A 14,059-nucleotide genomic window follows, 5' to 3' on the forward strand; every position below is an offset into this window, starting at 1 on the left:
CAAGATAAACTGGAGAGATCTAAAGTAAGTCTCACATTATTTCTTCAAGAAACAAAAGAACAGATTGCTCTATACCTGGGAAACACTAATCTCGTCTCATGGGCGAAAAAAGAATTGAATCTACCTCGGTAAAAACAATTGTGTTCTACCAACACTGTCATCCATCATCATCATTAAAGACGAGAAGAAAAAAAAAGAAACCCTTTAACAGCAGCAATGCATCGCCTTGTGTTTCTGAGACCATGTTGTTGTTTGATGGTGTGTTTTGCTGTGTTCCCGCGTCACTCTGTGACACTTTGGCTGACATGGCGTCAGGTTTTGACATTTAGCGTGGGTCTGGAATGATGTTATTCATCTTTTTTAAAACATGAACACCAAATGTCAGGATTTTTTTTTCTTTTTAAATCAAATTGAACGGGTTTGTTCTGAAGCTGTCATTTTACACCAGGGATCAGAAGTCATACAGTGATGATGCGGCACTCAAACATTTCTGCACCGTGGCCTCAAAAGACCAGAATGCAATGGAGACACAGAACAGAATGACGCAACTCAATGACAGTTTTTGCAAAGTAGTTGGATAGATGTATTTACATGTCAAGTAAAAAACTCACATTCATTTTCTGCAGAGAGGCATTGTGGGAAACTTAAAGCACATGATGCAGTTTTAGGAACAGTGAATAAACAAACAATACTGGAAATTAAAACGCCACATTAGAAATTGACAATTTCTAAAAGTGTCGGGCTAATTAAAACCTGACTTTTTACCTTAAAGAGGAACTACACCCATTTTTATTCCTGTGGTCTAAAACAGTGGTTCCCAACTGGTGGGTCGTGGTCCAAAAGTGGGTCTGTCGAGTTTGTAAAAAACACTTTATTTTGAAGTACATTGAAATTCCAGCACAGAGCTTTTAGTTTGAAGTGCTGTTTCCTTCTGTCTCAACAGAGACAGCAAACTAGCTCAATGACATGGCCAAACTCAGGCATGATGCTGAATATTTTAAACTGTGTGAACCTTGAACTGATGACTAAGGTGAAATCTTGACCCTGTGCCTGGACCAGTTGGGAACCACTGATCTCAAACAGCCCAAAAATATTTGTTAACATGAACAACTCTCTCCAAAATCCGAAACTTAGAGTGCTAAAACTGTAATTTGTGATGTCATCAAGTATTAAGCGCACAGCTCTAAACACAAGTGTAGATGACCACCAAGATGCATTATGATCCTATCACTCAAACCACTTGCCGGGATGGTCCAGGGTAGCCTGGAAATCCAGACCCAAATCTAGAAAGATTTAGGGTCTGGCTATGAGTAATGAAAATGGCCCAACTCGAGGGGCGGCACCAAGCATGCATTTGTAAATATCACTGCACACAATTGGATAACACTACAACCAATCAGAACAATACACGGGGTGACGTATCCAGAGCTTAGCTACCAGTGGAGCTAACTGGTAGATTAGACTCTTGCCGTATCCGGTCAGCAAAACAGCAAAAACGTCCTTCTTGCAAAGGAAAAATTCGAGTGCCGTCTTCTGTTCCTCTTTTAGAGAAAAAAGTCTAACTCGTTCACTGTAGCGGCCAAAGCCATTTCAAACAACTGGTGTTCATCCGTAGCCATCTTGCAATGTTTACTGACTGACTCCGGACTTCATAGTCGCAGCGCTGTCGTCATCTGTTTAGCTCGCTTCTGGCCCGCCTATATCAGATACACCGATGTGATTGGTGCAGCTTGGCTCCAACGGCATGGGTAATGAGCATCATTACTGATTGCCAGAGTGACTCGCTGAGCAAATTCAAATTCAAATTGTGCAGACAGCTCGCTTACGCTCTAAAACTTGCCCATTTTCAACAAGATGGATAAAATGTCAGGGGCCGTACACATGCCGCGTCTTTAACTGCTTGGAAAACGCAAGGTCAGGCACTGGGCGCTACTTTCGTGCCTTTTTTGGTGCCAGTTTTCAAGAGAGCGGCAGCAGGTTGCATCTGAGGTTGCTAACCAACCTTAACAAGCACTGTATCATAGCCTATTTACCTGAAATCCTGAGTGCAGAGCTGATCTTCTTCCAGGTGCCGTTTATAAGTGTGTAGGCCTATCGTCCGTGAGACAGATGTAAAGCTCTGGGTAGCCCTGCACTAACATGATCAACTTTTCTATATTTACCACAGACTGATATTTATGCAGCTGTTGCACCCTGAAAAACGGGCACTTAGTAACGTGTGCGCACCTGGCGAATTTGAGGGCACAAAAAACGCGGCATGTGTACGGCCCCCTATTTTACCATCCATCATTTTGGAGGAGACATGTTGAATTCTGCTGATAGCAATATCTCCAGCTGTGTGACGTAATAACTGAGTGCTGGGCCCTTTGACCTTCTCGACATACAGGTAGTAACAAAATCCGAACACAAGTGGTCAGCTGGAGATGCATTATAGACACGTGAATGACGATGTGTCTCAGATGTCCATTTGTGTTTGAACTACCAATACACATGCTAACGTTCTGAATATATGGGAACATTTTCAGAACTGAATAAAGCCCATCTGGGGTTTAAAAAGAGAAAACAAACATTCTGTTGGTCACCAAACCAGGCTCCCGTTCACTGCCTATGGAGCAGCAAACTTTATAACTGATGACATCACAAGTTCAAGACTTAATCTGGCTTGTGGCTTTGAGAGAGAGTAGCTCATGTTCATAAAACTGATTGAACATTTCTTGGCCTTTTCAATAACATATTGGAATTCTTATTTTGGGTGGTGTTCCCCTTTAGTGGTACATATCACTGGCGGGTGACACAGGCAGCACACTGCGGTTGTAGGGCAGCCCATAGACAGGGCTCATCCCTGCGTGATGGTAGCTCTCCACCTTCCCAAGCTGGCGCAGATAGAAGAGCAAGGTGAGCTTTCGGGTCATGGTCTTGAGCGCCAGGAACGAGGCCAGGATCTGGGCGAGCAGGAAGAGGAGGTAGAGGGAGTGGACGGCTCTCTCTAGAGGCAGGATGATAATTCCTTCATCGGTCAGGAAGAACAGCAGCACCGGCAGCTGGAACATGAAAGACAGGAGCCAGAAGGCTGCCAGCTCTGGCACCTGATGACAGGGAGGGGAGGGAGGGAGAGTTTGGGTTGGTGGATGGAGGCGATTCAAAGATAGAGCAGTCAGGCATCAAGTGCTTTAGTTGTATCCACATGAAAGCACAGACACACTCTTGTACCTGCACACACACAAACTCAATAGACAGTTGTAGCCAAGAGCTGATTGTTTACACACGCGGGCAGAATACTTAAGCAGCCACTTCCTCCGCCGTGTTATTCTGGAGACGAGTCCATGAAAGAGCTCTGCTTTGTGGTTCAAAGAGGATGTTGGTTTTTGAATCACCTTTTCTTTAAGGTTGCCAATGTAGCCCAGATAAAGTCGGACCACTTCAATGACTGTGAGGAGGATCATCCCGGTTATGAGCAGAGCCTGGTAGTACCCGGGAAGATAATAGAACTGGAAATAAAGCAGAGCTGGAGTGTCAGAAAGGCATGAAAACATCTTTTTACTTGCTACTCACATGACTTCAAGGCTACTATTTAGTGGCCTAACAAAACCTAAAAACACTTATAAAGGTATGATGCTATTGTGGCATTTTTCAAAGGATTCTGAGAGCATAACTTTGGCTTTACAGAGAGATGAAAAGCAGAGCAGTCTTCTGAATGTGTTGCTTTCGCTCCATTCATTTCCTGGATTGATCTGAGGGGGTTTCCACAGGCTTGATTTGACTAATTGTCTATATGACACTACTGATGCAACAGATCATCAAAACTTTCCAACAAATGAGCTCCCTATGAATCCTCATGATCTCTGACTCTTGTATAATAAGTCAGCGAGAAACCAGAACACAGTAGAACGAAAAAAGACTTCACTTTACAAGGGACGATTCACCCCAGAATCAAAACTACATATATCTCCTCCTTTCTGTTGTGCTATTTATCCATTGAGATATCAGCTGTCGAGATGTCTGCCTTCTCTCCAATACAGTGGAACTAGATGGCACTTGAAAAACATACATTTCAAAAACTCCACAGCAATGTCTCTTTCCAGAAACCATGACACGGTTACTCAAGATAATCCACAAACCTTGTTGTGAGAAGTGTCATGTACAAAGTGTGCATGTACTGCTAGCCACGTAGCATCACTGAGCTAGCTAACGTTACAGCTCGGCTGAGGAGGACACCATTAACGGTCATATCTTGCACAAGCACGAGCCTCTCGTTCATGAGTGGATGCACACTTTTCTTCTGCGCCGTGATAGGCTTGGCAGGTATAGTTCTATAGAAAGAAAGTAGTTCCTACATGAAAGTGCTCAGAGTTTTTTATATGTATTTTTATGGCACTTTGAGCACCACAAGCCGAGTGCCATCTAGTTCCATTATACTGGAGAGAGGGCAGACATCTCTACAGATGATATTGCCAACACTCTGCAGTATATACAGTACCAAAACAATCTAGACTGAAAAACAGCACTACAGGTGAGAGGAATGACTTCCCTTCCACCCAACTTACCTTTACTTCTAACATGAAAACAGCAGAAAACCACCAACAGGGAAAATAGAACATGTTGAAGTACAGCAGCATCTGCAGGGGAAGGTGAGAGACCAGCTCGTTCACCACTGCAAGACAGAAAAAAACATCATGTAAACACTCATATTCATCATGTCATTACATCAACGATTTGCTTTTATGAACATCATAGTAGACAGTTGTATGGGATGCTTTGTCTGCTGTGTGGACACCACAAAAATAGGTGAACAGAAGTCGACAAAATAATGTGCACAGCTCATGAAAAGGGACTCTAATGTAACTTAATTGGCAGCCCTGCAAAGGCTGCAGTAATCAGAACTTGAAAGCAGAATGAGACAAGTAACAAAACGTCCAAAACATACATGCATAGTTACAGAAACATAATGCCATAAAAGATATAAGTAATGTGCCAAGAAAAACAGAATTAAAAATGATGAAAAATATGACAAACACAGGTTTATAACAACCCACAGTCCAGACGAAAATATCAGTATTGGACAATTTTGCAAAATCAGGATTTTGTCAGATGATAACTGTTTACAATGATGATTATTTCAGAGTTAAAGCAATTTTTGTGCTGTGTTCATGCATTATTGAATAGGCTACTGAGCACATGTCCAGGGAACCAAAGCGTCAGGTGACCTTTAACTGCAAAGTATCACTAAAATGAACACGTACTGACCAGGAAGAGACTCAGAATGACCACAAAGAGATGCAGAGAGACGACAAAGAGACTCAAACGACTACAAAAAGACTAAAAACAACCAAAAAGGAGACACAAAATGACCATAAAAAAGATGCAAATGGATGGCAAGGAGATACAAAATGACTGCAAAAGTGGGCAAAACAGCCACAAAGAGACACAAAATGCCCTCATTACGACACAAAATCACTTCAAAGGAACCCAAATGACTACAAAAGGACACAAAACAACTAGGAGGTACAAAATGACCAAGAAAGGCACGTCACCTCATGAGGACACAAAGTTACTTCAAAGAGACCCTAACAACTACAAAGAGATGCAAACAACTACAGAGTCTATGTGTCGTCCCCCCATGTAGAAGCGATGGTGTGGCCCTTTGCATATTTTTGCCAAGTGGCCCATTGTCTCATAATCTGCCCACATTATTTTTTCAACCACTCACAGTTACTTATATATCAGAATTTGGTATGTTATCACGATACTATATTATACTGTATTCTAAGATGTCACCTTAAGTTGTACAGCTGTAAATTAAACTATACTAGAACTGAAAACAGTCTCTGGGGGCAGTGACCAACCAGAAACGTCCTCCTGCTCCCGTGTGAAGTCGCTGTCTGCCGTCCTGTTGTTGGTGAACACAGAGCCTCCCATATAGGCCAGACCCATCTGCAGGTTCTCTTGAACAGGTGAGTAAAACACAGGCATCGTGGGCAGAGCTGGTGACCATGACCGAAGCCAAGAAATCAGGAAGCGTAACGGTCCAAAACTGTGTTTGTGTTCCAGCGACTGCTGCCAATCCTCGTTGTCTTAAGTAACACAAGTACACGAATGCATGAAGGGACAGATAGGAATGGACACACACACAGACGCGTGTTGGCAGACGCCACTGCTAATCAGATTATAGCGAGGGAGGCGGCCTGAGGATTAGGCTGAGACAGCAGCATGGCAGTTTGTTAAGTAAGTAAGTGGCCGGTTATGATGCTCAGTAAATTTGTTTATCTAATTACAGAATTTAACATTTATAGAAGCTGGAGGGAGCAGAATGAAAACCACAACAATGCATTAAAGAAAAGGGAACTATTCCCTTATTTTACACATGAATATTATTGTTCTCCCATACACAAAAAAACTCCAGTTTCTTTTTTCAGACTGCACACATATTCTGTATGTTTTAATATATACTACTGCAGGTAGTGGTGGAGGAAATATTCCTATGTTTTAAAGGGATAAAAGTGCTAATACCACACTGTAAAACTAGTCTTTTACAAGTAATAGTCCTGCATTGGAAATATTAAGTAAAAGTAAGTATAGTCAGGAACATGTACTTTTATAATTATTAAGTAAAACTACTCAATCCAGAAACATCTAAAAATAAATAAATACATTATTATTATTATTATTATTTAGTTTATAACAAAACATCATATTGTATAAACTTTTCACACTGTAGAAAATTTTGGAAATATTACTTAAGTAAAAGTAAGTATAGTCATGAGTATGTACTTAAAGTATTAAAAAGGTAAAAGTACCCAATCCAGAAACTAGCTCTTCTAAAATAAATAGATAAATAAATGAATAAATAGTGAAAAAAATCAATAAAAACAAATAAAATATAATAAACAACCAAATAAAAATAAAAATCGTTCAGAATAAATTAGAAAGTGACATAAATGTTAAGATTAATGTTAAACAAAAAATAAAAACCAAATGAAAAACAAATAAAATTTAAAAAATAGAATTAAATTTAAAAAATAAAAAAATAAATAAACAACCAAAAATATCAAAATTATTCAAAATAAATTTAAAAAAAAAATAATATTAAAATAATATTAAATAAGTAAATAATTAAATAAAATAAACAACAAAAAAAATTAAATTATTCAAAATAAATTAGAAAGTGACTTAAATGTTCATCAAAAAGATTCAATCCAATCGGCAATCAATTTTCTGTCAGTCATCTAATGGATTAATTGACTGATTGTTTCAGCTGTTCTTTTATTAACTGTTGGGTAGTTTATAACAAAACGTCAGGTTTTATTAACCTTTCTTATGCTTTTTTATCAAAAACCTTAATTTGTTAAGTAACTAGTGACTAAAGCTTTCAGATAAATGTAGTAAAGTAAACAGTGCAGTATTTCCCTCTGTAATATAGTGGAGTAGAAGGATAAATTGGCAGGAAAAGAACAGACCCAAGTAAAGAGCAAGTACCTCAGATTTGTACTTGAGTAAATGTACTTAGTTACATTCCATCACTGACTCCGGTAGCCTCCAATAAATGGAGACATCAGGCAGATTATTGACACTGATCCCCTCTGTGTTTTTATTGAGGAGTTTTACAGCTTTTTTTATTCAAAGCAAATAAACAGAGTGACACAGCAATGACTAACACACTGCACGCAGCACCCGGCCAGCGAGTCCTCGGAATGGTGCCTGGCTTATCGTTTTGGCCTTGGGGCCCCACTCGTCATTAATGTGACAGGGGTGCAGCGGCAGAGTTCGGCCACAAGGTGTCGTCACAGCTCGTCCCTGGGGGCGCGCAGGGGGAAATGCTGAAACTCCTCTGGCACCTCTTCCCCTTTCTGGGACCTCTTGTAGAAACCGAGCGAGTCCAACAGGCTGCTGATCTCGTCCGCCTTCATTTTCTTCACGGGAACAGTCTGACGTGTCGAGAGAGGAAACACACACACACACACATAGACGCATGATTAAAGCATTGCAGTATAAAATAGATGTTGCAGACACACAGTATGTTCTTATTCACATTAGTTTATTCTGATAATTACCAGAATTGGATTTTTATTAAAACTTGTTCAGCGGCTGCTGATATAGAGGTCCCTCCTGCACATTTGTTTTCATTTATTTGTTCAGTAATTCTGTTTCTGAAATAAATCTTCATATAAAGTCAAATTACAGTCTCAAAGGGCGCCCACATTATGAAACAATAAATGGAAACAAGAAACATTAGACCCTGAATGTGACAAAAGAAAAACTCCTACGGAAGCTTTATGAGGGAGAATAAAAGGTAAAAACCTCCAGAAAGCCGTAAAGTATGGGAGTAGTTTAGTTTAAATCACAGCAGTGGCTCTTTGTGCATGTAGAAGAAGCTAAATAAATTCATTAGTATTGGTTTCAGTGGAGAGTTTTATTGTCTCACGCTGGCCTAAATGCACATTCACAGAATTTTCCCACACTGACAGAAAGTTAAATTTGGTGGGAAATGCTGAACTGCTGTAATTTCAGGGCATAAAACTGCTCAAATTCATGTCAACATTCCTGTTTCACAGCAAAAAAATATAGCTCAGCTGTCAGAAAGCCTAATTTATATATTTTCTTACTCTTCCTCTCTCTTGCCATCTGTTTTTTTGTGACTCTGTCTCGTTCTTTCAAACACACTCGGTCTGTGTGACTCGCTATCTGACGGAGGATCTGATATCAGATGCAAACTTCCCTACATGAATCTGTCTTGACATCCCGGAGCTCCCCAGATAAACCCCATCACAAAGATCCCAGGAACTTACATCTCACCTTTACAACCTCGTCCTTTTCGTTATAGAATATCAAACGAGGCTTCTTCTCCTCTGATGAATCGTATTCCAAGTTGTGGCTACACGGGAAAAGAACGGATCAAGGGAAACAACAGGTGAAGAATAAAGCACATCCATCTGGGTTGCTATTTTTAGGCTCGTGATCTCAACTTGGAAGAGCAGAGTTTTGGAAAACTCAGAGCTGGCACCGGACTTGGCAACTTGCTAGGAACATTGTTTTGTTTATGAAAGAGGTCATGAGAAAATCTGTGTACTTCGGAAAGGTCAGGTCCTAACAAACAGCCTGCGGAACAGAGGACGACAAGGATACTATAAAGCCCAGCGCTCCAGAAGAAAATGATGGAGCTCGGGCATTTTCTTTATGCCTCATCCGACCACACTGGGAGCCTGCAGGGACAGCAACAGACGGTTGTTAAAACAGCATGACAAATAGCATCGTGCACGCTTGGTTCTTTGTGTGATCAAGGGTGCCAGAAATAGGTACCTCAGCAGAACGGATACTGACATGACAGAACATGGCTGATCCCTCATCTTACTCATGTTCCCATTTACCGTGTCCCCTTGCCATGTGCGTATGTCATGTCAGACTGCCTTGTCCCTGCACTGGTATCATAAATTCCCGAACATTTTAAGGACATGTCATGATATCCAGATGAAATCAGTACTCACCAGCAGCTTCCCTCTGGCTATATTTAGCTCTTCTTTAACTGCTGTGTCGTTGTTAGTGTCTGATGCCCAGACAGTGAGGGTCAGAGTGAGCACCAAGAGGGCCCACATGTTTTTGTTAATGACGAATTAGTATCCTTGAGTGCTTTTGCCCAAGTTATTACCTACAATAACCAACCCTTTAATCCACCTGGACAGCTTCACAGGGTGGATAAGACCATGACACATTCCTGCAGGGGAGCAGTGCCCTCCTGTGTCGGAGCTTTCTCACTGTTTCTTGTTGTTTTTCTTTCACAGATTCTTTAGAATATAAGAAGTAGGTCACCGGTGAGCCATGCTGTTATTCTGCTGTAGTCTTATAGTTATAAGGTTGTTTTTGATTTCCCAAAGGTCACGCAGAGGCCCCTGGCTTTTGGTTTATAGTTTCTTCCACATCAGATGACATTGGGGTTCCACGGAAACCACAGAACATCTGTGCTCTTATCACTTTTTCCCATACAGTCAACGTGCAGGTGGTTGATGGCCACTCAGAGCCGGCGACACTCTCAGAGCTGCTGAAAAGCTCATTTTAGCCAAACTGGTTTTGTACAGGTGTCCTGAAAGAAAGGAAAACATCTCTCCTCATTTGTCCCCTTCCTGTAATTAATTAACGAGACAGTTGTTTGACTTGTGAGCTATCTTCAATGAAAAAACTGAAAGTGAATGAGAAGACTGACATTAAAGGGTAACCTCAGTATTTTTTAACCTGGAACCTATTTTTCCCATGTTTTTCTGTCTAAATGACTAATGGGAACAACAATTTTTGAAACTGGTCCAGCACTGAGAGAGAGGGCTACAGCTGAGCAACGCCTGCAATGTAACTGAATGGGGCAATTGTGCAACATCACTGTACAACCATTAACAGTTCATTGTTTTTGCCACAGCCTGGCTCAGATTGTTATATATAAGTGTCCGAAGTGTCTCTTTACTTTATCGCTTGATCCACTAAGTTTGTTATTGTGTCTAAGTCTCGCTCAAGGAGAAAAACTTGTTCTGCAATCTCACGAGACAGGACTTGTTGAAGGAAGATATGCAAGTGAGAGTTTAAGAGAGTAGTGCCAGGGAGAGTTTGTTGTGTTGCAACTTGCAATACAGAAAATGTAGTTTAGTGTCATCTAAAAGATCAGTAAACGGTTTGTGTTTGTGCATTCCCAAATTGTGCCAATAACATGTCATGCTAGACTTCACGCAGCTTGGACACAATAATAAACAGACCAATCAAGTGAAAGGTAAAGAGGCACGTCACTTGTAATAACAATCTGAGCCTGTATACAGCAAAAATAAACTCTTTTAATGGACGTGCAGCCACAGCGCACAATTGCCCCATCTGCTCACACTGTGCAGCTGCTGGCTGCAGCCCTCTCTTTTAATACAATGGACCAGTTTAAAAAAAAAAAAAATGTTCCCATGAGTCACTTAGATAGAAAAACATGGGAAAACAGGGTCCAGGTTGAATAATGCTGAAGTTGCCCTTTAAGGCTGTTAGATTTATATTGTTGCAAATTAGCATCTGCTCTAAGCGATATAATTCTTCTATCAAATAGCTGTTGTTTAGTTTTTCTGTGTATAGCATTTCTTTCCCTATCAACACTGGAAACAGTGAAACTAACCAACACCTCTTTAATGCCAAAACAAAAAATGTTTCTGAAAACTATGTTACATTTACACAGCATCATGTGGCAGATAAGATGACATTTAACATTTCGACAACAATGTGGGTAATGTCTGGTTATGTTAAGACACGAAAACCACTTGATTAAGATCATGTTTTGGCCCAGTTTTGGTGCCACAATCCCTGCTGGAAAAGCAGCAATGTCTTTGTAAAAACAATTGCTTTTTGCAACCTGGTCTCACTCAAAGTCATCAAAATCTGGTGTTTGGGCAGTGAATTGGAGCATTGGACACCAACGAAAAGCTGTCCTTTAACATCCGCATGGTTGCGTTTATATTTTAACAGCCCCTGGTGGTGTAAGGGGGAAACACAGCGGGACAAGAGCTAAAAGGTAAGGCGCTGAACGTCCAAGTGAGGTGGGCTGCTGGGGTGGTGGATGGGTCCAACAAACAGACTTTCACCCAGGAGAGCAAGGTTCAATTATAAAACCAAACCCTGTTCTTTTACCCGAAACCTCACCATGTGCTTTTATCGTTGAAGGAAAAAACTGACATATTGTGTTTATTTTGAATGAGACTGCATGTAACGTTAAATTTCCTGTGAAAACGGAAGTGTATTTTGAAAGAAGACAATGCATGTAACAGGCAGAACTTGACACGGTGTCCCAGAACATCAACAACCAACACACCCAGAGTACACATCATATCTGGATGTGGAAAGTCCATGACCAAACATCAGTATGTGGAGGCTGGAGTGAGAATGTGTTGGTTTTTATGGCACATGCTTTGCTGGAAAAGCAGCAATGTATTGGCAAAAAAACACAACTGCTTTTCGGGGTATAATCTCTGCTAGAAATGCAGCGATGTCTCAGTAAATACAACTGCTTTCTGTGGCACTATTTCAACAGGAAATGCAGTGATGTCTCAGTAAAGTAACAGCGAGGGATCACTACGTTTGGTGGCTAAAAAGCTGCCAGACACAGCAATAACTCGCCAAATCACAACCTGATTTGTTGTTTGTTAGTCTCGAAAAGTGGTCTGTGGCCTTCCACCATCCACTCAACCTCCCAATGACAAAGCTTTGTCACTTTAGAAACATTGATATGATACATACAAAATGTGCAACTGTAATGTATCTGTGGTTTGCAGAGATGTACGACGCAAACACTTTCTTCTCGTGAGTGGGCTTTTTTTTTTCAATTCATACACAAACAGCTATGAAGAAAAGACAAACAGTTTTTATGGGGAGTTACATGTTGCCAGACAGAGAGGCACAGCATCTTTTACGGAGTCGCAGCACAGAAATGCAGCAAGAAAGCACAAAAGCATACTTCCCTGAATATCAAACTACACCTGTAACTCTTGTGTATGCAGACATTGACACCCCCCCTTGTTCTGTATTGTTCTTGGTTTTTGTCCAAAAACTTTAACTCAAGACACGTCTGTTTGGTTTCACTGTTGTTTTCTGTACAGCCTAAAGCAGGTTTTCACACCAACACATCAGCACCAGATACAATCAGACAACATGGCGAACCTCCAGTGCGTTTCTTTCTCACTGCTGTTTGCAGCTGCATGAGAAGTACTGTTTAATTCCATTGTGTACTCGTGTATGAAATCAGACCTCATGACAGCACACCACATTCGCACTGTGTTAACACCCTGGAAGAGGAAAACATCCCTCCCCTTCCAAGTTTACTTGACTCTTTTCTGTGTTGTGAAAAAGCAAGTGCATCAGGTCACCACAAGAGGGCGGCAACACCCACGTGTACACTTCCTAGCAGTTTGGCGGGTAAAAAGTGCTTCCAAATCCTAGCCACAGACAATTATGTTTCCAACAAAAATAAACCATTCCTGCCTGGAATGCTGAAGCAAAACCATCTCTGTGTCTCTGTCCTCTCCAGACACGGAGCTGTGCAGCTCTGCAGCTCGGAGCTCGGCATGTACTGTTTGAGATTATGTGTCAAATGGCAGTAAAACAGTCCCCCTTTTTTAACAGGGTTTCCTCCCCTTGGCAGCTGTCGTAAATCGGCGGGCCTGCGCACTTCTGTTGCTGCAGTTTGCATCTTTGTCTTTTAAAGTTTCTCACAATGTGTGTTTGGCTCTGAGAGAATTTAAAGAGTTGATCCAGAGAAAGAAAGTTGATGAGAGAAGGGAGAAAGCTCAGTAAGCATGGGGGTGGGGTAACTCGCTCTGGCTGACTCCTCAGTCTATATGAGTGGATGCATACCATATGTGCTCACATTCAGCATGTTTCAGCTTACATCATGTGGTGCACGCCAAAAAGGGGATGTTGTTATTATTAATTTGCTGACAAAGAGGAAAACACAGTCATTTATAAACCAAAGGGTTACGGAACATATAGGATGGAGACATTTACAAAATCCGTGCTGAGCAACTTTTTCCAGTAGGAGTTTTTGCAAATTGCAACACTTGCAGCTGGCAAAAGATCAAACGCTAAAACACCTCACTGTAATCCTGCCTCCCTCGGAGAGCTTGTTATAAAGACACACACACACTTCCTGTTTCTCCAAAGCACCGGATGCTGCCTACCAGCCAGCAGGACATTAGTTTGTGTGTCTGCTCTCTTATGATGTGTACGGTCATTTGTGAGAAACATTCGGCTTTGGTGTCTGTTTCTCTGCGCTTTAACGGGGACATTTATTTATATGTTTAGGGATGACCAAGGGAGATGAATAAAAATAAAACTTTGAGTATAAACAGTAAGTTATCTGTGTGTGCTTATCTGTCTGGAGCCTCGGGGCAAACGGGGGGAAGCCTGCTGCCTGTCTGCCTGCTGCGCTCCAGTCTGCTTTGGAAGAAGACAGGCAGTGTTGAAAGAAGTGAGGGCCATGTGCAGGGTTTCATTCAATAAGAATACAATGCTAATGAATGTGCGGCGCTCGATACTGTTCAGTTAGTGGACATAACCTCAC

At 41.3% G+C, this 14,059-nt stretch overlaps 2 protein-coding genes across 2 annotated transcripts; both read right to left on the minus strand.

Moving 5' to 3' along the window:
• Window positions 1-564: 564 nt before the first annotated feature.
• Window positions 565-6,445, minus strand: LOC117253083 (transmembrane protein 17A). Its single transcript, XM_033620430.2, has 4 exons — window positions 5,844-6,445; window positions 4,545-4,651; window positions 3,375-3,488; window positions 565-3,086 (listed from the first exon to the last, which is right to left on the minus strand). Exons 1-4 carry the CDS (start codon window positions 5,968-5,970, stop codon window positions 2,766-2,768), a joined length of 669 nt encoding a protein of 222 aa, XP_033476321.1. The 5' UTR covers window positions 5,971-6,445; the 3' UTR covers window positions 565-2,765.
• Window positions 6,446-7,558: 1,113 nt separating this feature from the next.
• Window positions 7,559-9,655, minus strand: selenoe (selenoprotein e). The gene is made up of 4 exons (XM_033620284.2): window positions 9,480-9,655; window positions 9,121-9,197; window positions 8,791-8,869; window positions 7,559-7,922 (listed from the first exon to the last, which is right to left on the minus strand). Exons 1-4 carry the CDS (start codon window positions 9,585-9,587, stop codon window positions 7,779-7,781), a joined length of 408 nt encoding a protein of 135 aa, XP_033476175.1. The 5' UTR covers window positions 9,588-9,655; the 3' UTR covers window positions 7,559-7,778.
• Between the last annotated feature and the right edge of the window lie 4,404 nt (window positions 9,656-14,059).

Source organism: Epinephelus lanceolatus, chromosome 9, assembly GCF_041903045.1.
Source record: "Epinephelus lanceolatus isolate andai-2023 chromosome 9, ASM4190304v1, whole genome shotgun sequence".
Taxonomy (NCBI): domain Eukaryota; kingdom Metazoa; phylum Chordata; class Actinopteri; order Perciformes; family Serranidae; genus Epinephelus; species Epinephelus lanceolatus.